General features: G+C 40.4%; 1 protein-coding gene across 4 annotated transcripts in view; it reads right to left on the bottom strand.

Moving 5' to 3' along the window:
* The window catches only part of hdac7a (histone deacetylase 7a), a 60,010-nt gene that overhangs the window by 9,265 nt on the left and 27,065 nt on the right, over positions 1-23,680 (bottom strand). For 2 of the 4 annotated variants that reach the window (XM_086107178.1, XM_086107169.1), the window contains exons 3-21: positions 16,411-16,589; positions 15,412-15,502; positions 14,860-14,980; positions 13,458-13,555; positions 12,580-12,702; positions 12,369-12,478; positions 10,011-10,112; positions 9,411-9,582; positions 8,484-8,689; positions 7,459-7,725; positions 6,465-6,696; positions 6,162-6,295; positions 5,815-5,935; positions 5,154-5,203; positions 3,624-3,731; positions 2,011-2,066; positions 1,816-1,903; positions 1,626-1,745; positions 1,456-1,553 (exon numbers count right to left, since the gene is read on the bottom strand). In XM_086107178.1, the coding sequence (XP_085963304.1) occupies positions 1,456-1,553; positions 1,626-1,745; positions 1,816-1,903; positions 2,011-2,066; positions 3,624-3,731; positions 5,154-5,203; positions 5,815-5,935; positions 6,162-6,295; positions 6,465-6,696; positions 7,459-7,725; positions 8,484-8,689; positions 9,411-9,582; positions 10,011-10,112; positions 12,369-12,478; positions 12,580-12,702; positions 13,458-13,555; positions 14,860-14,980; positions 15,412-15,502; positions 16,411-16,557 (2,444 nt within the window). In that variant the 5' untranslated portion in view covers positions 16,558-16,589. The remainder of the gene's footprint in view (positions 1-1,455; positions 1,554-1,625; positions 1,746-1,815; positions 1,904-2,010; positions 2,067-3,623; positions 3,732-5,153; positions 5,204-5,814; positions 5,936-6,161; positions 6,296-6,464; positions 6,697-7,458; positions 7,726-8,483; positions 8,690-9,410; positions 9,583-10,010; positions 10,113-12,368; positions 12,479-12,579; positions 12,703-13,457; positions 13,556-14,859; positions 14,981-15,411; positions 15,503-16,410; positions 16,590-23,680) is intronic. The other 2 variants (XM_086107195.1, XM_086107186.1) reach the window with 1 other exon arrangement.

The raw sequence follows: 23,680 nt of genomic DNA, 5'->3' as shown, positions 1-23,680 counted from the left end.
TACCGAGCGCCCGCTTCGGTGAATGGGGGTGATTGAGGAAGCCAGTTCAGCAAAGTACATAACTAGACCCAGAGAGAGAGAGAGAGAGAGAGAGAGAGAGAGGGAGAGGGAGAGGGAGAGGGAGAGAATATATATATATATACATATATAGAAGAAGGGTTGAAATAGTGGAGGAAAGAAGCCAGCTAGCTAGCTTTCCTTGGGGTTTGGTGCATCAGACCACCAGAAAAACCTCCTAGTTTAAGTTTATTGCCAACCACCCACAAATGACAATTATCCAGCCAACCAGCAGGAAGTAAGAGCCCACACAGCCTGGGGGAACATTTCGTGCCAGAAAGTTATTAGAGAAAGGAAGTGGCTGAGGCATTCTGTGCAAATGACAAGGATTATCAATATATGCACACTGTACGTCAGAGTATTGTGAAAGTGGGCGTTGAGTCCTTAAAAGCATGTTTGCTTCCTGGAAAGTGAATAGTGTGAGATGGAGACTGATCACTATATCTCTATCCCTTCAGAGTTGACATGCTAACAAAAACAAGGCTGTTGTAGATGCTTTATGTTCTAACAGTCAGTGTGTGTGCATTTGGATTTAGTTTGACCATTTTGTTCTGATCTTCTGAGCAACTACCGTATTTTCCGCACTATTAGGCGCACCGAAAATCCTCAATTTTCTCAAAAGTTGAGGTGTGCCTTATAATCTAATGTGCCTTCTGTATGGATCAATATTCAGATTTTTTAACGAACTATTTTAAATGTTCTGCAAAGCGCTTTGTTACAGCAGCAGCACTTTGTGAAAGCTCTTTAGAAATAAAGCTGTATTGTATTGTATTCCCTATAGCGTCACTCCATCTAGTGCAGGGGTGTCAAACTCATTTCACACTGTGGGCCACATACGGACTCTGTAGATGTCAAGTGGGCCGAACCATTAACATTATACCATACTGTGCTATGAACCAATCAAGAAGCATTGATTGGCGCTTACACATTTGCTGCATTGGGTCTATCTCGGTGACAGACTGAGACTGCGGTTTTCTTCCCCGATCAAAACAATGTTGTCTTCTGCTGTGATCAAAACATTGTGCCCCTAGTGGATAATCCATGAATTGCATTTTATTTAAAATATTAATTCTGTGTCTTTAATGCATTTTTTTCACTTTTAAATTATCCCACGGGCCGGATCGAACCTCCTTGGGGGCCGGTTCCGGCCCGCGGGCCGTATGTTTGATAGCCCTGATCTAGTGGATGCATCATGCAACCGCAACCACAATTGTAGCTTCTTATTCTATGCGCCTTATAATGCGGTGTGCCATATATATGAAAAGTTTTAAAATAGGCCATTCGTTCAAGGTGCGCCTTATCATCCCAAGCGCCTTATAGTGCGGAAAATACGGTATTCTCTTTTCTGGTGAACGTGTGTATTGTCGCCTTCGAGACAAGCCACAGTCGGTATTCTACCTGAATGCTGCAAGGTACTCTGCATCCCCCATGGGAGGGTCCAGTCCTCCGGTCCATGCCACATTCACATTGAAGCCCTCCCCAGCACCTAAACCGACCTGAAGCAAAAAAAAATAATCTCGTCAGAATTGAAAGCATTCTTGTACATTCAGCCAAGATATGACATCTACCTCAGTGGGTGATCCGCTGCCAGGAAAGAAGTTACCATGATCATAGCGATGAAGCGATATGTAGAGGACGCTTGGGTCACTGTAGAAAATTTCCTGGGTCCCGTTACCGTGGTGAACATCCTGGCAATATAGAAGATGTTTAACATCACTATTAATCCAGGAAGTGGTCAAAAAAGCAAAGGTGACTTACCCAATCAACAATGAGGATTTTGCTGACACTGAGCTTCTGTTGAAGTTGTTTGGCAGCGATCGCCACTGAATTAAAGTAGCAGAAACCCCTGCAAAGACCGATTGACGGCTTCGGTTACGTTGAGGGCAACAGAATGGAAAAGCTCTTTACGATGTTTATCTGAACAACAAGGAATTAAAAGACACACAAACTTACATTGGGTTGGAGGGGTCTGCATGGTGACCCGGAGGTCTGACCACGGCAAATCCATTCTGTTTGGAAAAGAAAGTATGAATCAGCTTGTCACTCAAAAAAAAAAAAAAAAAAAAAAAGTATAATGTAATGTATGTCATAAGTGTTTATAAATTCTTTCTTCCAAAATTATTTTCCATTCAGAATGGAAAAATGTATTTTCTGAATGAGACATTTGCTTGCTTGCTTACTTCCTACCCCAGTATGTTTATTTCATTTTTAATATATCTCAGTACTTCGGAGTATCTTTACATCAATCATATAAAACTTTCGACACAACATCCCAATGTACAATACATCTTGCCATGTTTAACTAACTGTTTGAAAATGTCTGCCATAAGTGTTGGCATCCTTGAATGAACGCTGATGAAGAAACAAACACTCCCAAGCCTTTGCCGCTCATGGAGACATATTATTTATATTTCGTAGCAAAATAAGAGGGGCTTGAATATGATGATAAATTGCAGTCCCCCCCCTGCTATGAGTACAACAATTGTTAAATGAATTCTTAAAAACATCCACACATCGCATGCTTCTCAATATGTTGTGCAAGATTAAATTAAATTCGAGAAAGCAGCTATGATTTAAGAGGTACCAACTTATTCAAAAAACTCAAAACAAGAACAAACATCAAGCAAAGAAGTGTATCTATCAAAGGTGTTAATCTGTGGAATAATCTCGAAACGGACCTGAAAATGAGTAAATCGCTTGCTGAGTTAAAAAACAAATTCAAAAAAATAGTACAAACAACCTACATCAATCAGAGTTAAAATGATAAATTCAAAACATTAAATATAATGATAAATCAGAACTAAGTTGATAAATAGAGAAAGGTATATAAATATCCATTATGAATACAAGAGAAAATTGACACAAGAGTGTCAGGGTGTGGACGTATATAATCCCGATACAAACCAAAAGTTGTAAAAATATCACGGTTAAGGGTAAAGTATGAGCCTTAATGGAGACTTCTTTCTTCTTACTTTTTTCTTTTCTGATTGATATAAAAATGATTTATTAGATACAATCACATAACGGGGTAGGACTAGGACTTCCTACTCCCTTGAACATAATAACTGTGTTGAATGAAGATTGATTTCTTTCTTTTTACTTTTTTTATCTACCTTATTTTCTGTCAAATTATTACTGTATATATGTTTTATGTTCAATAAACAAACAAACAACAAACAAGACAGTTTTTTTACTTTTATATGCCACACTTTTCTCCCCCTTGTGGAGAAAACTGGTTTCCACTGATAAAACCTGCAAAAAGTTTTTGATGGTCGCATTCTTTCTGGCTCTTGGCTGCATTTACATCATGAGAGCACTGAAATGGAATGAAATCTTGACTTTGGAGTCATAAAATAAACTAATAAGTCATGAAAACAATGCCCCATCCTCCAAACATATTTGTTTTGAAAATGTTTTCAACTCTTTTGTTTGAAAATGCTTTGAAATGTTGAATTGTAAATTAAGTAAAGCGTGGTGGGTTCCCCTGTGTGTGAAATGCACTCTATAAATTCAGCTCCCTTGCATAATAATTATAATAACAACAACAACAAAAAACACATTCTCACCTTGAGCTCACCCTTGGCCACTCTTACAGCCAGCTCGACAACACTGCCGGCGGCCATGCGTGACGCCGTGGACGTGTGCGACTCATTCCAGATGGTGTCGTTGTCAACCTGGAGCACAAATGAAAAGAATATAACAAATGCTCATGCATGACTATCCATCAGGCTTCTTTACACCCTTGCCAAGGTGAATTTCAAGCACGTCGGTTGTCTAGCCTCTGCAGTACTTTGCAGCTGTGGTGAACTCTGTTTTCCCTTTTTAGATATAGTAAATACATACCGTATTTTCCGGATTATAAATCGCAGATTTTTTCAGAGTTTGGCTGGGGGGGGGGGGGGGGGTGATTTATGTGTGAAATGATTAACACATGACATGATTTCACATGTTATTTTCACATTAAACCGCAAGAGGGCGCTCTAAGCCTGTGTTGATACTTTCCACATTGGCGGTAACTGATAAAAACAACTGACGATGACTGACATAAGCGACATAGAAGAGGAGGTGCCACATCTTCTACCTCTGGAGTTGTTTAAAAGTGACACCAAGGATAAAGATTTAATTGGATTTAGTGATTTGGAGTGACACGGATTTTTGGTAAACTTGTTAGCATGTTCCTTATGCTACAGTTATCTGATTAACTCAATATGTTACGTGAACATACGAGGCACATTCTCAGTTCGTTGCTTATGGGTCATGTAATGTTAGCATATCGTGCACTTATTCAACGTGTTGTTCTGTATTTTTATTTGCCTTTCAAGATGACGTGTCTGTTCGTGGTGTTGGATTTTACCAAATAAATTTGCCCCAAAAATGCGACTTATGCTTTAGTATATATGTTTTATTATGCATTTTATGGTTGGTGTGACTTATACTCAGGAGCGATTTATAGTCCAGAAAGTACGGTACTCAAGTCAGTTGAACAAAAAAGGGGTATTGTCCTTGAATAAATGTTGATTCTTAATAGCTTGAGGAAATAAACAGGAAAAACAAACTGTCATGTTTTATGTTAATTGTGCTGAATTTTATTTCTCGAATTTTTTTCTTAAGAAGCAAATTATTCTGTCAGAATAAATACTGGAGAGTGGAACCTCGGAGGTCAAGCGCCATCCTTGAAAACAGATGTCGACAGTACCAAGTGGCTGAAGAGGTGAATCGTTCCTGAAATGGAGATCACTTTACAAAAGTTTTGACCTGACTACCTACCGTTCAAAATCGGAGGTCATCATTTGCTGCCCTTGAAAGGACCCCATTGAAAGCAACTATTTTATATGTATTTTATTTCAAGGCAAGATTCATTTGTTTGGTCTTTCATGGAAAAATAGCATTACTGTCCACCTGGCTCAAGATTAGAAACAATCTGTACTTGCTCATTCCTGAGTCTGAGACATGTTGCTTTGTTTCGTAGCGATCAGGGGTTGCCAAGCAAACATTTGTTCCAGTCCTAAAAAGCAGCCTTTTGGTAACAGAATGTTTTGTTTTTTGTATGAACGCAGAGAACGTCCAATTTGAGTGCAACTGTGTTTGAAACTTACCCCGACACCTCCACATGGTAACATGACAAACATCCTTTGAGAGAGAATTCCTAAAGAACAAACACTTTACATCAGTCAAATGTTATCATCCATTTTTAAGGTATATGCAGTAAGAAATTGCAGATGCTAATTCGACAAAAAGTGGGGAGATTCAAATCCATGAAAAAATCATATAATTGTTGAGTGTGATGCAATTGTATCCGATTTACAGTACTGAAGAACTTTCTAAGAATCGTACAAATTAAACATGCTCAAATTGGGTACCACAAAGGAGGAATGGGTAGCACATCTTTCTGTGTGGGGTTCGGATGTTCTCTCCATGCTTGTGTGTGTTTTCTGCGGGTAAACTCCCATACAGTATTCCGGAAACATGTTTCTTAGATTAACTGAAGACTCTTAATTTTCCGGCAGTGTGAGTGTGAAAGGTTGTTCATCTATCTGAGTCCGGCAAATTGGTTGCCGACCAGTTCGGGGTGTTGCTCTCACCCAAAATCGACTGCAATGCGACAACAGCTCTCCTCCAACATTAACTCATTCACTCCCAAAGACGTTTTTAAACGTCTTTTCAGACTTGGTCTAGAATTGGCTGGTACTGAATGAGTTTTAATGAAGAGTGCAGAGTGCAGAAAAGCAGGAGACGTATGTGTAAGTTGTAACGCACCTGCCAGTTTGCGGTTGTCCAGTTTGAGCCTGTTGAGCGGGTTGGTACCGTAGAGCAAAACATGGCGCTCTGTATGGACGGACTGCAGCTCTTCCAAAGTTGCCTTACGACCACGAATGCTCTGCGACAACAAAAGGAGGGTGGCTCATCGGATTTAAGAATGCTAATTTGGTGCTTGAACTATTTGAGAGCTTCTGTAGAATAATAACTGGACTTGGACACGTGCATGCTTTGATATATTACTCAATCTCTGGGGGGAAACAAACTGGTTGATTGTCAATCTGACAGCCTTTAGTTTAGAACCTAAAAAAAAAAAAAGGACCAATTGTGTGCGTCTTGTGTCGTACCTCACACTGCCCCCTCAGGCCCCTCTCCTGTAGTCGGGACCAGATGCTCTGTATTCTCCCAGCATGCTCTGGGTGACTGCTGTTGTCTCCACAGGCACACTGGTGCTTCAGCATCTGAGAATCATACACCAGGCCTGCACAGGCAAAATAACCTCAGATGATTTCCCAAAAGACTGTCTCAGTGATCACCGAATCTCTCTCATTAGATTCCAATGTTCAATGAGGCTTTGGTTGAAATGACGGTAAACTCAAGTTAAAGAGCAGGCACACTCGCACAAAGAGAAGCCCTAATGTGGCACTGACCAGTGGTGAAGCATGATTTGCTGCTGGTCTCCTGCCCGCTCAGGCTCAGAGGTTTTTCGGACAAAGCAAGAGACGTGGAGGCCGGGGAGGACTGCGTACGAGAGAGGGGCCGATGCACACCCAACGCGCCGCATATCGCGCCGCCTCCACCGTTACGTAGCATCGGGACCGCCAGGGTCTCCATCTGTCGATGCAACTGCTGCAGCTGCTTCTGCTGTTCCCACAGTAATGACTAGAAAACAGAAAAGAGGTCAAGCCATGACAAGATATACCGGAGATGAGAAGGACAAAAAGAAGAAAATCAGGAATACTGCGGACCATTGGAACTCTTTAACTGCTCACAAATAAGTGTAGTTAAAAAAAAAAAAAGATCGTCTAGAAGTCAGATAAAAAGCAAGAATGCAAACAAAACAAGATTTCGATAAAGCAATTTGAGACTTCCCGAGCCGCTCAGCTGGTACTTTTGAGTTTTGTTTTGTTGAGTGCTCTCCTTTTCACAAGGGTATCCATGACGAGAAGACCAAAACAAAGGGTGATGACAATGATCGATCTAAAATGGAATTGCCAAAATGTAACGAAATGTGATTTATCATACCTTACAGTTATATTGCTTTTTAAGTTTCATACAGCGACCGGTCTAACTTTTGCGTTCACAAACAAACTGTACTTGACTTCCAAAGATTAACAGTGATTTCTTCAAAAGTTTTAAAATGGTAAAAGTTCGACTCCTGACTGTAATGGTTGATTCAATCAAATGTACTGACTTAAATTGTTGCTTTGAAAGGTGACATCCACCCTTTAAAATTATTATAATTAATATTGGCTCCAAATTAAACCCCGTTCCACCGCCACTGGTGAATCTAAACCATCCGGAGGTGGCTAATCATGCCATCTCGAGGACAGTAGTCGGCTGAATACCTGCTTCGGAGTAGCTGCGGTGTATTTTATTTGTCCTGTTTCCCAACTTGTGATATGAGAAATTCAGCACACCTACCTGGTTGAGTATGAGTGCATGCTGTAGGTTGATCTGTTCTTGACTACTGGATGTTGCTGGCTCAGCCTCCCTCAGAGAATCTGGCCTCAGTCTGCTCTGGTAGGCTGGCTCCGATGGCGACGTTCCCCCGCCGTCCTCTGAGTCCATGTCCTCTGAAGGGATCTGATGCAGTCTGGGCTTCTCACTGGACTTGGACATGAGCTTTGTATACACACACACACACACACACACACACACACACACACACGCACAATAAACAGAAACAAACTGGTGAAATTAGTTATCTTTTGTTTGTAATTGAAAATCATGAAGAAAAAAAAAAGTGTCATATGATTTAGTGTTGAATCACATGATTGTGAATTTGGCAGCCATTAACAGAGTGCATCATTGAACAGGTTCAAATAGTTAAGGACTTGTTAAATATAAGTGTGGGTTCAAATTCATTGTGCTCATGGTTGGAATGTAACAGCTAAAAGGAGATTCCGCACGTAACCATAATTCAATTGGGATCCAAGATGGACATTTGGCAATAAATGCAGGTGCCCCGACACGTTTATGAATTAACGTGGCGGCTCCTACCATTGCAACATAGATCATCTTTCTTCAAACCACAATTAATTGACTTCTCCAAAGTTGCACCGACAAACTAGCTGAGGTTTGGTTCCGTAAAGTTTGTTATGCCATGTTTGAAGCCATTATTTGGCACCCTTGTCTCAAATACCTATAGGCCATTGGGTGACGCTAAACACATTGTTGCCAAGACAATCATCACCTTTGGGAACGGAAGAAGAAGAAGAAGAGAAAAAGGCTACATTTTCTCAAGCAAGCAGTGCCATTTGTAAGAATCACATATATTGGATGCCCCCCATTTTGGTTGACTATTCCGATTTCATATTCTTAGTTTTTTGACGAAAGACTAAACTGACCTGCAATGCTTCACGTAAACTACCTTTAATGTGATTCCACTATTTGGGATCAATGTCCAATACAGTGACAGTTCCAAAAAGTGTCAAGAGCCTGCCTACCTTGCCAAGGTGAGTCTGCTGTTTTAATCGCTCTAGTAGTTGTGTGTTGTGGTGCTGTTGAAGGAGTTGTGAGTGAAGCATCCTGGGGCTCAGCGGGAGAGGTTCTGAACGTGTTCTACTCAGGGGCTTGTGGGCCTGTGCGCCCCCCAGAGACAGTTGATCCAAGTGGGAGGAAAACTGCAGCGGGACTGAGTCGAGTCCTGGAACTGGTTTGAGACAGACGGACAGACGGCAAGGGGTGTCACTATGTATTATTACAGGAGGAGAAATGGTTTGATTTTGAAGCTACAATAATGGCTGCGGTTGTGATATGCATCCACTAGATGGAGCTACGCCAAAGGGAATACAACACAACACAACACAGCTTTATTTATATGGAGCCTTCATAACTAATAAAGCCATGACAACTGCTCACAAACACGGACATGAAATAAATAAATGGCATATGGCATAACAAAACAATGAAAGGCAAAAGTTATGAAGACAATTTATTCGACAAAAGGGCAGACAAACACACAAACCTTATGGGCTCACATGCACAAGGGGCTAAATATCCTTAAACGTCTTGCTTGTCTCCTTCCTTCATTTATTCAGTAGTTAACTCTGCTCTTGGTTTTATCTTTGTTTCATAATGGCTGCGCAGAGCTCACAAAGTAGTTGTCGGTTGGAGTGTGTGTTGGCGAATGCACATGTCAATGTCGGGCAAAAACCCTTTTAGGTTAGAATTGGTTCCTGCTAATAATCACTACTAGATGGCAGAGAAACACTGACAGGGAAACAACTCATTGGGGAATATAAAGAGACTGTGTAACGCCATACACAAGGCGCATCGGATTCTAGGGCGCACTGTCGGCTTTTGGGAAAATTTAATGCTTTTAGTTACACCTTATAGTACGGTAATAAATACGGTAACTCGGTGTGTCTTACCAGTGACCAGGGGAGCGTGTATTAGTCCAGACGGCTCCAGGATGATCACGGGAAGTTGTGAGCTCAGCTGCCCCGCTTGATCCTCTCTACTCAGCGGCAACAAGACCTGCGGGGCCCCGGCTGTGACCAAGGGCCCTCGAGCAAACTTCAGGGAGGACAAATCACCTTCAACCTGTATAATCGAAATATGTGTTGTGTTATGTTAATTTCTTAGACGTAGATTTAGACACATACATACATACATACATCCTGATTTATAAAGCACTTAACAAAACAGTTAACATGAAGTAAAACAATAAACAAAACACATAACATAACAAACAAACAAACAAATCTAATGATGGCACTTGACTTTTGCACAGTCCTACTGAATGTATAAAATTGACAACTGATACCTCTTCTACAATTATCCAGAATTTAAATACAATCAATGATGACGAAGTGTCATAAAAATAGAGTGCTATAGTTTCCAAATATTTGAAGTACAATGACAGACGATGTGTGCTGAAGAAATAACGACAAAATCCATTTGCCAATACATTTGTGGCCTTCCTGTATCGGAGATGTGATAAATATTATTTGTTTGAGTGCCAAGCTTACCCTGGCATTGGCTGGTAGTCCCAGCGTAATGGTGGGCAGAGTGGAAGGACTCTGGATAGTAAAGTTTGCCAGAGTGCCATCTCTGAGCAGCAGCTTCTGTGCCTGTAAATGCCAAATATGGTGGGTCATTCTCTTTTTTCCCCCCCAGAAAAAAAACAACAACACACATGCAAAGGAATATAAAAGCCAACATTTAAAGCAGAAAATGACAGTTAGGGAAACAGAACTCAAATAGTCGTGAATGTAACTCCCAATTTTCAAACTATGTAAATTGCCCTTCGTAAAGTGTAGCTTTCGAGCAATGTAAGGACATAATTAAACACATTAAATTGCATAAATCACACAAACGCAGCAGGTGTGACACCGGTTGCAATGTTTTTGACTTTTCTGTGATTAAATCAATTATGTATAAACAGCTGACACACACGGCACTCCAGCAGGCTTTTGTGCCTCTGCATTAATCATGTCATTACTCAGTGTCTGGCCACACTTCAAGCACAAGGGTTGACTTGTCTTATAATACGTCTGCTTGTTTGAAACCTGCTTAATTTTCCATGACATAAGACAAATGACACTTTCCGGAGGAGGTCAAAAGTGTGATCGATTCATCAGGCATTGATGTAGTGGTTTAGTGAACCACTTTCCAAAATAGGGCATTATAAGGCTTTTCAGTTGGCCCGTTCTCACAAGAATTGAAGAAGAAAGTGACTGCATGCCATTAAAAATAAAATACTGTTTTAATAATTGGGATATCGCAATCATGCTTTGTTGGCATCCGAGTTTTTTTTTCTTTCTGTGGATCGAGAGCCCCGATGTGATACCTTTATGATGAAAAAAAAGAGCATGCATCCAATTTTTCTCAAATTCATATAGAAATATGCATATAAACATCCAAGTGTATATAGGTTAGATATATTTATATTAAATGGACCATTCCACTATATCAATGCCACATTGGTTTGTTGTAAAACCCTCAAAAGAAACTCAAAGTTCTACATTTTTTTCAGCACTAAATTTGATGATACTGAAAATGCGTATTGGGCCATCTCAGTTGTTTTTTTCACCTTGTTACACAAAAACTCTTTGTTGCTTGTGAGCATAAAATGAGCAAAAACAGAACCCATGACATTGACACTAATTGAATGTTAACGTTAAACACAATACTGTATTTATCTGCCGTACCTAAAACATTTATTTTCATGTAATTGCGCCGGGACGCATATGGCATCAATTTGGTTGAACTTTAACACAGAATGAGGGAATTCTCAGTACGACTGCATTTGATTTGTTCAGTGGTAAACAACACATTGACATCGTTTGGCTCAAACGAAGAGCACACTTCAGTTGTTGGGTACATGTGTGATTTCCCTCATCTAGAAACAGCACGATTGATTTATGACCTCATTAAAACAAACCAGTGGGGAACAACCAGATATTTACACTTGTATATTTACACTCCTATTTGAACTTGTGTTTGAAGTGACTTCCCTTGCATGCGTCACAACTGCCAACCTGTCCGTCGCTCTCGAGACTCTTTGACAATGGCGTTGAGCGAGGAGGCTTCTTTTTCTCAGGCAAGACAGACTTATTTAGCAGTGCCTTTCACTTGCCTTTCCTCCCAAAAATAAATAAATACATAATAATAATCTTTGAAGAAAAACCCACCACTCTGTGTCTGCCTGTAGGACAGCTCTGTGTGTGTGTGTGTGTGTGTGTGTGTGTGTGTGTACGTGCGCGCGCCACTAACGACACAACTATCCATCCATCCACCCATTTTCTGATCCGCTTCATCCTCACGAGGGTGCCGGAGCCTATGCGGGGAACACCCCTGGACCAGTTGCCAGCCGATCGCAGTGCACACGCAGACGAACAATTTGGCATATTTTTGAAATGTGGGAGGAAACTGCGGTACCCGTAGAAAACCCACACAGGCACGGGGAGAACATGCAAACTCCACACAGGGAGGCAGGAGCGGGGATCGAACCCACGACGTCTCCACTGTGAGGTCAACGCACTAAACACTCAAGGACAGGCCTGCCACTACACAACTACTTAAAATAAAATAAAAAAGGTAACATTGTGAAAAATAAACTATTATGATTCTAGTTGGCAAAATATTTTACTTATTTTGTAGCTTTGTGGCCTTGAAATGTTCAGAAAGTGAATACAACGGATCTTTTTCATCCAATACGTATCCGGTGAAAATCACGACATTGGCCCCGATTCCCAATCACGTGATTTGACTGGGGCATCCCTTGTAATTAACCTACGCTGTTTTCGATTTACAAATGATGTAAGAATAATGAGCTCTCTGTCTCCTTAACTGCGTGTCTATAATATCTGTGTACATTTGTTCACCTCATGCGAGAGGCCACCTGCAGATGGCACTATCCCATTTTCACTGGGAAGACTGTCATTGGGGGAACTACAGCCAGAGACTGGAGTGCTGCTGCTGCTGGGAGATGAGTCTGTCGAGACCCCACATGGGGAGACAAAAAAAAAAAAAGTCAGACTCATTTGGAATCATGGCATTGGAAAAGTTTGTTTTGATGTCAAATCAAGGATTTACCCAGTGTATCAGGTACTCTGTGTCTGATGGTGGGCGGTGCGCTCTCTTTGCGGGTGAGCGGGCTCTGGCGGGTGTTGAGATGTTTCTTCAGCTTGTGTTTCACTTTTAAATTGGGCTCAGATGCTTGATAATAAATAAATACATACATAAGTGATGAGATTTACTTGAGGTGATTCATTGATACAGTCGTGTCACATAAAGATGCTACACGGATGCGACACAAACACAACCCAATCTCAGATTGCTTGCTTATTTTCCGAAATAATAATTTATTGAGCATTTCTATAAAATGGTGAAGCAAGCAGAACCTATCACTCGCTGATATAGTGATTTTCATAACTTTCTGGCAGTCGTATTTGTTTTTTAATATGGTCCATTTACTTTCACTCCCTTGTCAATATAGTTACTGAGTCAAGTTTACTTTAAATATCCATTCCTTTTTTGTAACGCATGTCCTCATTGTTGTCGCAGGGAAGCCTGAATCTATTCCAGCTGACTTTGCGCACTAGGCAGGGTACACGCTGGAATGATTACCAGTCAACTGTAGGGCTCATACTGCATTGGCAAGCGACCATTCACACTCACATTCACATCTATGGACAATTTACAGTCTTGGAATGACCTCAGATGCATATTGTTGGAGTGTGGGAAGAAGCTGACCTACCCGGAAGAAAAGCCATTCAAGCAGAGTGTGAAAATACAAACTCCACACATGAAGGCCTTGGCTGAAATTTCAACCTCAAACCTCAGAACTGGGAGGCAGATGGTAACCACAAGTCATCTGTGCTGCCCTTCGTTCCAATTGATAGATTTCATATATCAAACCTGTCAGAATCCACTGACATTATAACAACATCCTGAGTTATTGTGTATTTTACCTGCCCTGCGTAGACGTGTCCCTTCTGAACCCTCTGGAGAAGGCGAAGGAGATAAAACCGGGGGCTGGGATGAAACATTCTGGTCCGGACCCAGTTTACTGAGAACACACAGCACAAATCCAAATTAAACCATTTGACCTTGAAGTGGGTTATCCGTAATGGAAGTCGACTGCCTCAAAATGTGACAAACTGACAATGCGTTTGTGTTTTAGGGTCCAGAATAAGTCGTGATATGGACGCCCTTTTTTCATTTTTACAATTTAGGGACATAAAAAAACAGTACACCATTTTTTTTATGAAGATCTACTGCTCAAAGAGATACTAGGGCTGGGAGAAAGCAAAACAACCCCCCCCCCCCCGCTAATTTGGCTAAATCGACCGCAAAAATTGCCTGACACAGAAATGACTGAAAACTATAATTGCTCATTTTAAGACCCCATTTATGACACCAGGAACCAACATTTGGCCACGCACGAATATTTGTTGCTGATGGACGGTCCCACTGAGCAATACTCCAAAATTGAAAAAATGAACAAAAATGTCGTTGCATGTAACTGCTACAAAGCGACGCTGGTGGACCTTGAAAACGGGAACATGTACATGTGACGACAAGGCAGGCGCCAACTAACTAGAGGGAATAAAAACTCAGCTTTGATGGTTTGAAAGCAAACTAGTATTGAAGTCTCGTCACAGCACATCCCATCTCTAGTTAATGGGAGCAAAGCGCCTTCCGCTAAATTACTGTGACCGGTTAAACTTGTCACGTTGCATGTTGCATGTTTTAGCTTCTCAAGCTAGCTTAGCGTAGCTTGCTCTACCAACACATCGCTAAGCTGTGATCGAATGGGAGTGTAAGGTGATTATTTTGGGAACCGTGAAGGAAAAATAAAGAACAGGCCAGTGTGATATTCACGGGAGGATATTTCATTTTAAATTTCTTTAAGTCTTTATGTCCACTGCCAGCTGGCCATTGGAGCAGCCGAAATGGCAGCGAGGGGCACTTGGCCCGGCAAGACAACGACACCAGGCCTTATCTTATAAGAAAATATTTTTATTTTTAAGTGAGTATAGTCTTGATATACATCGGCTTGGCAAACTTAAGTGTTTTATCACTCAATGTCGTGATAATCAATGGAATAATAGGATCGGATAATCAATTCCAAAAAGATTCATTTAGTGATAGCCCTAAGACATAACATGCATGTCTCCAATTATAAATGAGGATTATTTTAAATATCTGTAGATCAGTTTGATTTGCAGCAAAGCATGCTGGCAAATATTACTGCCGATCCTCAAAAAAAAAAAATAATAATAATCATGAATTTTAATTTGAATATACTGTATAGAGAACATGCATCACGCAGATACTGCACTGCCAACTCGTGTATGCATCTTGAGTCACCTGTATGTCACTGGCGTAGAAGTCAAAGTGTTGGAATTTGTTCTTTCCAGTGCCGCTTGCTTCTGCTTCTTCAAAATGACTTCCTGGAGTTTCTGTTTAACCAGTGAACTGGCCACTGCACCTGTACAATCAACCCAACAAAAATGCATCCGAAAAAAAAAAAGTCAGACATTTTCATGAAACAAAACAGAAGATGCTTCATAATATACCTTAGAAATGGTTATTAGTTAAATATGTAAAAATGGCTCCTAATAAATCTGTATCGACTTTTCGTGAATATGGTGCCCCGAAGTCTGATGCATGCTTAGGTCACTTGTTTTGTGTGTGTATATTGGTGCATGTGTGTACAAAGAGGTGACAGAAGGTGTTTAAGTCAATATTGACCCAATGACTTGTGCCAATATTCAAAGCTATATTTAACTCCGCTGTTGTAGCTCCACCAGTCAGGTTATATTTAACTAAAAGCAAACAGCCTTGTGAAAAAGAGGAAAATGGTTCAATAAAATGTGTGTGTGTGTGTGTGTGTGTGTAGCTTTTGAATAACTGACTCACTTTGTTGACTCTTGTCCTTGTTTTTGAGCTGCTGCAATTCTTGTTGCTTCTCGTGGTGTTCCTGTTCACGTCTCCGCTGCTCCATATTAAACTAAACGTTCAAACATTTGCATTTCACTTTTACAATAAACATGGTGCTGTTTTGGAATAAAATAGATAATTTCCAAAATATTTCAATGAACTGAAATAAAGATAGAATACAACTGTTTTAAAATGACAATGCCATATTTCCTTACAAGTGGCATTTATTCATTCAACCATAGATTGGCGGAGTTTCTATTGGGAACGAGGCCTGTATTTGTGTAAACTAGGTGTTGTCAAAGACTTTTTGTTGTCCACGACAGTAGTTGTACTGTGAAAAATGTTATAACACAGTGTTGTAAAGCGTGCTGTGTTGTGATCGGAATAAAGTTCTCGTGGACAAACCATTTAGGCGACAAAGATGGGCTCTGACTATCGTTCCTCATCACCAGTCCCGCTGGAGGAAAGATCGGAAAACGAGGAAACGATCATCCTAGCTGGCGCGACAAACCGCAATGCTCACTCACACCCGGCCTATTTTTGGTTTCACGAATCCGCGCAGATGTATGGAACACTCAGACGTATCAAACTCGGAAGTCGGGCAATGGTGGCAAACGGGCGGGTTGAAAGTTGGTTTCGAAGACAAGATGCACATACCATGATGATATCTCAAGCTTTAAATGTAGCTTTCGAATAGTCGACTCATCAATTCATCGGTTTAACGCCTACTCCAAACACGTTTATAGAATTTTAAAAAACTATATAGGTTTCATCATTTTATCATCCTCCCTTAGAGTGTGCAGATTACTCCATACTTTTGATTAACATAATAAATGAATTTATATCTGGAGTAATTGACACACAGCACCCATTCGAAAAGGGGCCGCTATTTGCGGAAATTTGGTATCAATTCACCCAAAAAAAAAAAAAAAAAAAAGATTTACAATAGGTATTCGAGAAAGCATTGATTCTTTGTACCCGTATGTGCTGTTGAAGCTGCTGTTGGGAGAAGGACGTGCGGGACTGCGGGGGAAAAGGGCTGAGAAGCAACGGCGGGTGCAATGGCGTAAGGAGTGCCGTGTCGGAGCCAGGGCGCATCCCCCGCTCTCCCACCCTGAGATCCATGGGAAACAAAGTGACGCACAACACACAGGAATCTGCAAGGCAGGAAAGGAGACGCAACAATTCATAGTATCTTTCACACTTTGTTCGCTCCATCCTAAAGTGGACCAAAACAACGATGACATCAATCACATTGGCAACAGAACGTTTGTTTCCACTGCTCCACCAAGTTTCCAGTAAATTAATTAAATTCACTCACAAACAAAGCAAAGAAACAAACAGATGGCGGTAAAAACAGGACATTATTACACATTGTGTATATTATCTGAGCCCAGTTCTTAAGCCTTTAATTTTGCTTGAATGAGAAGATGCCGCCACCACATTTGTACAAAACATACGACTTTGGATCGGATAATAAAACCACTGTCATTTGAACATCAATCCTCGTGGCAACAAAAAGTTATTTATGCAAACATTATTTTTTTCGATCACCATCTGCGTCAAACATAAAGCTTCCCAGTCCCATTCAAAATTCCCTGAAAGCACAACTTTAATTGCACAAAACCGCTGCCAAAACACAGCATTACACGCTAGACTTAAATTTAGAAAATCAAAAGACTGACTCTGCGAGGCACTGTGCTCAACCGTCGAGGTTGCACTGTAATTTAAAATGTCTGCTGACTTTAAGAGTGCAACGTGTCATCGGTGTCATTTCTAAAACCCTTTTTCACTCTTTTGGCTGTCTGGCCCTGACGTCGACTCACACATATTTCCATGTTCTTTGCATGCTGTTGGGCATATTTGCATTACAGGGTTGAGTCAATGGGAACGATTGCCTCATCTGGCTGGCACTGAAAACAGGATCCAGGAAGGGAACAGCTTGGGAAAATACTGGAGGGTGGTGGGGGGTGCGCAAAGACACACATACACACAAACACACACGCCTTGAAGAAATTCATTGTGACATCATCGATGTGCTGCTGCGGTTGGTCGTGAAATGTCAACCTGCAGTGTGTGAAGTAAATACCACTCATTGCCATGGTTGATTAGAACGGAATCTAAAGTAGCTCTTTGCAGTCATGTGACACAGTGAGTGCTGCAGTGTCAATCCTTCATCAGAGGAGGTGCCTGAATACAGGCCAGGATTGGAATGAAAGAAATCCTTTCGTCAACACACACACACACACACACACACACACACACACACACACACACACACACACACACACACACACACACACACACACACACACACACACACACACACACACACACTTCATGGTAATGCCTAATGAGAAATAGGGCAGTTATCACTGGGAAGGAGGAGAATAGGCTTAGACGAAAAAGAACACAAAGAGCGTTACAAGTGGGAATACCAGTATTTCTCCCTGACTCCCAGTGGTTATAAATACACACCGGTCTAACATTTACTAACAGTTAATCTTTTGTGTCTGCAAGGAAAAACAAAACAAAACGTGCCTACACACGCAAGAAGACACACAACAGATAAATCCTGAGAAGTCACATCAACTTTGCGGTTTCTGGGAGTGTGGCTGTTTAATTGACACTGACTACTGGGTTTGGTATTATTTACTTGATGGTGCATTTTATGCTTTATTTCTATAACGATTATTGGAGATTTGTCATGCCGGATAAATTCTCACATGAGACGGAAGCAACCAGAACTAAGACTCATTCAAAGTAAATCTTTCACTTGCACAATTGTGAAGGGTAATGAATATGTTTGTTTGTTTTTTTGTTGTTTTTGGGGTTTTTTTTTGTATTTTTGTTGCTGACACACATCTGCACCACACTTCAGATCGAAAGGCTTGCCACCGGAACAACACTGGCGAGTACAGGATGTAGTGATGATGCGAAAAGAAAATGTGATTGGCACACATCAGTAGGAAAAGTCTCTCAAAATCAAAAAATGGCATGAATTGGGGTTAGCTTCATGTCGCTATCATCGGATAATCCAATTGTCAAGTAGATTCATATCTACGGCAGCAGGAACACGGAATGGATCGAGGGCAGCGATGCAAAGTGACTAATGTCCCCTGTTTGGCACATCCCACAGAAGAACAGGCACACCTGGTAACAGGTGGGTGCAATAATGGGGTATGGAAAGGTTGTTCACCTCTCGGGTGTGGGGTGGAGGTAACGTTCCCTAAAACAGACTGCCGTATTTTCCGCACCATAAGGCGCACCTAAAAGTATTCCATTTTCTCAAAAGCCGCCAGTGCGCCTTATAATCTGATGCGCCTAATATATGGATCAATATTCTGATTTCTGGACATTGTATTTTAAATGTTCTGTAAAGTGCTTTGTTACAGCTGCAGCAGTTGTGAAAGTGCTATATAAATAAAACTGTATGGTATTATATTGGATTGTATTCCTTTAGCATAGCTCCATCTAGTGAATGCATAACGCAACTGCAGCCACTATTGTAGCTTCTATGCACCTTACAAATGCGGTGCACCCTATATCTGAAAACAGTTTTAAAATAGGCCACCCACTGAGAGTGCGCCTTATACTCCAAAGTGCCTTATAGTGTGGAAAATACGGTACTTTCAGCAATACAATACATATGGTGTATTTTACAACGCATGTCACAGATGTGAAAGTTATTTGACACTTGGAAATTGTTTTAAATCAAAAAGTGATCTTTAAGACTGCTTTACAACAATAGGATTTGGTCCATTATCGTACTGTAATTTCTAATCGAAGGTCCTTCAGTTACTATGAACCAAAACCGCACTCAATACATGCACTGGATCCTCAAGTGGAGAAATAGTCTTTTTAACCACTTGGCAGCCAGGCTTCCCAGTGAGTGGATACACAATGTCCTTTGGCTTGTAAAATAACTGATAATAACATACTTCCCCATGCAGGAAACAGTACTTTAAGCCTCGAAAAAACAGTGTAATTGTTCTGTCAGTGACCCTGTGCAACCACATTTATTTTTCCCCACTGTCATTTTCTCAACCAGGCATTTGAAGCTAAAATGTTTGGATATCTGCTTAAGGATGATATTCGCTTACAGTCTATTGTGTTGATTGCATTTAAATAGCATTGCAATCCTGACAATGGAACGTGTTGTGTCAGCAAGGAAGGATGACTTCTAGAAAGCCTTCAACTTTCTGGGAGGGTAACGAAACAAAATGAAACAAATAGCCACAAATTATTCCATGGAGTTGGCAGAGTGGTTGTGATTGTCCACAAAATCAAGACAGTTCAGTCAATTTGACTATTTTTCTTTAAAAAAAAAAAAAAACGAAAGAAAGAAAAAAGTCCTTGTGAAGCACACAAATGTGTTGCACATTTGACACACCGCAGAGTGTTGCCAACAAAAATAAGAATTAAGTATGTCAAATGTGGTTTCAAGATCATGAAGAACAATACCATCGTGTCCGTTCTCAAATGCAGTGGGTGAGTCGACTGAACGCGCTCAAACCGCACCCCGCTCAACTGTCAAATACCACTTTTACAACATCAGAAATGGCTGCTAAAATGGTCTGGCAACTTGCTGATTCCTTAAGGCTGGATCTCACTGTGCGGCGAAGGTTCGCAAATGTGTGTGCCCGTGGCGAATGTTCTTCTTTTTTTTTTTTCTTCAAGGTTCGTTCAAGGTCGCAAAGACATTTAACAATATTAATGGTCTCAAAAACTGTTTGCGACCCAGAGATGGGGACTCGACTCGAGTTGGGACTCGATTTGCTTGCCAAAATCGAGAATGCCTTGACTTGATTTAGATTTGAACTACATCACTTGACAAGTCGTCTTGATTGTAGTTTGAAGTCTGGATTTTGACCCAGTTGGCCTTTTTAGAAGAAAGGAAAAATTAAAAATTAAAAAAAGAGTGCCTGACAACAGCGTAATTTCGTGGTGATATAAACACCACCAGTGTGGCAGCAACTACAAGGATTATTAAACTGAATTAATGGATTATTTTGGTGATGATGTTGACAAAAATACAATGGCATACCGCATAGTTTGCACCCCGCGGAATGTATACAACTTCTAACTTCATTGGTCCTCACAAAAGAGACAGATAAGCTAACATTAGATTTTAGCGAGCGATAGGAACACATGTTTGACCCAACTACCACTTCCAATACCGAATAATTTTTTTTTTGCTGGCAAAAATGACTCACTACCATCATTTTCACGAACCAGTACTTTTCAAAAAAATGCAGCAAAGCAGCTCAAATGTGTCAAAAAGGGCGCAGTGCTCAGGTTGCCATTACTGCATAATTAAAGAGTAGAATACAAATCTTGACGGATTGTTTGTCCCTTTTTTTTTTAACCTTAGTGGAAGTCCATGAATATAAATCTAAAAAGATTGTGACGCAATCTTTCTGTCATTTCCCCAAGTATATTTTGCTGACTTAGAAAAAACAAAACAAAAACAAATTATTTTGAAATGTTCTAAACTGGCTGAATGTGCCCCAGTTTAGGCCCATCAAGAAACCAAGGGGGGTGGGGGGGTGATAAATATGGTGTGCAGGTATTTGCTGGGCATGAATGTAATTACAGGGTTCGCACTCTTCCACTTGCTTTTTATTTATGGACCTTTTAAGGACTTGTGAGGGCTAATTTAGCCCTTTTTTAAGGACATTTTCTCCATTCAGCAGGGGATTCACGGTAGATTTAATGCCCGCTCAGCAATATGCGGGCTGACCAGAAAGCCACATATCACTGAGCTGGTGTTCAAATCCTTGCTGCCAAAGGAAGGGCACTTTTTTTTTTTTTTTTTAGGTGCAATCAGCTAAACCTTTATTTGACATACTGTATGACAAATTTTCATTTTTCTACCTTCCAGGTAGGAAAATGAAAAAAACTTGAATTCATTCTCAAATAAAGTACACTAAGAAAAATTTAAATTTATAAAATATAAAACGTCAATGTATTTTCAAATAAAAATACATGTTTACGCATTTTTATTGATTTTAGAAGCTTTCCCTTAAAATTAAGGACAATTAAGAATATAATTTTACAACTTTTTTATGGATTTTTATGAACTTTAAGGACCCGTGGGAACCCTGAATTCGACAGCATTCATTCATGATATATAACAGCACTGTCTGCGTACGTGCTCATTATGCAATAACTACCGAGCATTCTGGCTCAGTTTCGTCCCAAGCCTTTTGCCGTAAACTTGTGGTGTGTAATGTTTTTGACTGGTTCAACAGGTAAGACAAGGACAATGCACTGCCTCTCTCACAGCACAACTGAGAAATAAACACAACAAAATGGAAAGACAAGAAAGACAAAAGGTAAAGTGACAGGACAACCTGTCAAAAGACAAGAAATGTGACACGCTTCGGGTTTGCCGGTCTTGTCTATGAGCACACACTGAAAAAGGCACAATATCGCCTACTGTATGACAGATATCCATTCTCTACCAAGTCAATAAACAACCAGGCAGATAATAAAACTGTGTTGTGAAATAAACCAATTGGTGTAGTTTACAATATGGTACGTGCAAATATTGAAATCACGACATGCCAATATAACCAAAGGCTTGGAAAATTCGTTTCAACCAGGTTTGATCAATTTGTATTAAATCTTTTTTTTTTTGTAATTATGTCATAAAAGAAAGGGGGGTGGCATCAGAACGGGACATCCTGACAATGCAGGGAACCTTCTCTAAATGCCAGGAGACCGACAGCAGAAGTGCACAAGCACACATGAATATACTAGAATTGACTAAATGTATTGACAAGATGAAATTCAAACACTTAAAAAAAAAAAAACGTCATTATGGTTAATTAAGTATTGTTGTAAAACCCAATATATGTGCACAATATATACTGTATTTTAGACATGACGGGAGTCTGGATTTTCCATTCAAGCTTCTGAAAAGACAACTGACTGACATGTGACACAAATGTGAGTAACTACACCCAAAGATTTTACACGTCAGATTCATGAACATTCATTAGTCCTGGGGTCCCTTTATGCCAACTGAACACAGAATGATGCGATCGAACACAACCAAATGGGCACGGTGCGTCCATGGTAATGCGCACATACTGTACATTCCATCATACATTGGAAATATTGTCACATCTTCTCAGTGTCGGGATTTCCGATTTTTCCTTGACAATCAGTGGCACTTCAAAATATTGTTTTGGATCAGAACGCCGAGAGTCACGATATTTTTTGTTGTTGCAACGAGTTTGGGATTGGGAGTAAATCACTTCACTTGGTGTGCAGCTGGTCTAAGCCACATTGGCAGCTTTGACTCATCATGGTCAATCTTGTATCTCACAAAGCAGTCGGATCATAAATACGTACAGCTTCCAATTTGGCAGTAAGGTTTATTTTTCAGTTTGTAGTCATCATTTTTCATTCATTCGGCATCATATTTCTTAAACAAGGTTTAATATTGGTAAATAATTAAATTAAATTATTTTAATAAAAGTAAATACTTTTAATTGTGTAAAATACACTTCAGAAAGAATGTCATGTTTTGGTGCAACTTCAGAGGCATATTTTTTCCCCCAAGATTGTGGTTGATTTCAAAATTGTGTTATAATAACTTTTGGGGCTCTGCCGTATTTTTCAAGAGTTTAAATTCATGCATTTTCCAGAATTTCGAGGACCCCTGTAATAAAGTCACAGTGTGTTTGTCTAGTAAAGTAACAGCAGCACGGGTGTCACACTCACAGCTGACTCTAAAATTACACTCCACACTCCCCTTTAGTCATCTTTTACAGACTGCCACATCCTCTTTTTTCTTAACTCCTTCTCTTCCTTCGTCTTGCTCAAAAAACGTTTCATCATTACAATATCGTGAAAGCTTATCGCCTTCAAATGCCATTCAAAATTTAAGTGAAGAGAGACAGAGAGAGAGAGAGAGAGAGAGACAGAGAGAGACAGAGAGAGAGAGAGAGAGAGATTTGGGCATCAAAACGAAAACTATAAATGTCCGGAGAAGCAAGATAATTATTTGATGATAACCTCGTGTCATACTTTGGTCAGTAAACACAGATCAGGCTATGCACGCTCCATAATCTTTACAATCCATTCCATTAACAACTGGCATGGCAACCACGGTAATGGGGCGGTGGGGGGGAGGGGGCGAGCAGGAAGTCAAGTCTATAAAAACACAACAATGAGAGCACCCGGGCGGCTTCCTGTTTGAGAGCTGAGTTTAGATGCACATTTCCTCCCCTTTCTA

This window comes from Hippocampus guttulatus, chromosome 1, assembly GCF_054856545.1.
Source record: "Hippocampus guttulatus isolate MCC_2025c chromosome 1, RoL_Hgut_1.0, whole genome shotgun sequence".
NCBI lineage: Eukaryota > Metazoa > Chordata > Actinopteri > Syngnathiformes > Syngnathidae > Hippocampus > Hippocampus guttulatus.
Note: the sequence above shows the minus strand (reverse complement) of the source record. Positions and strands in the feature narration are given on the sequence as shown.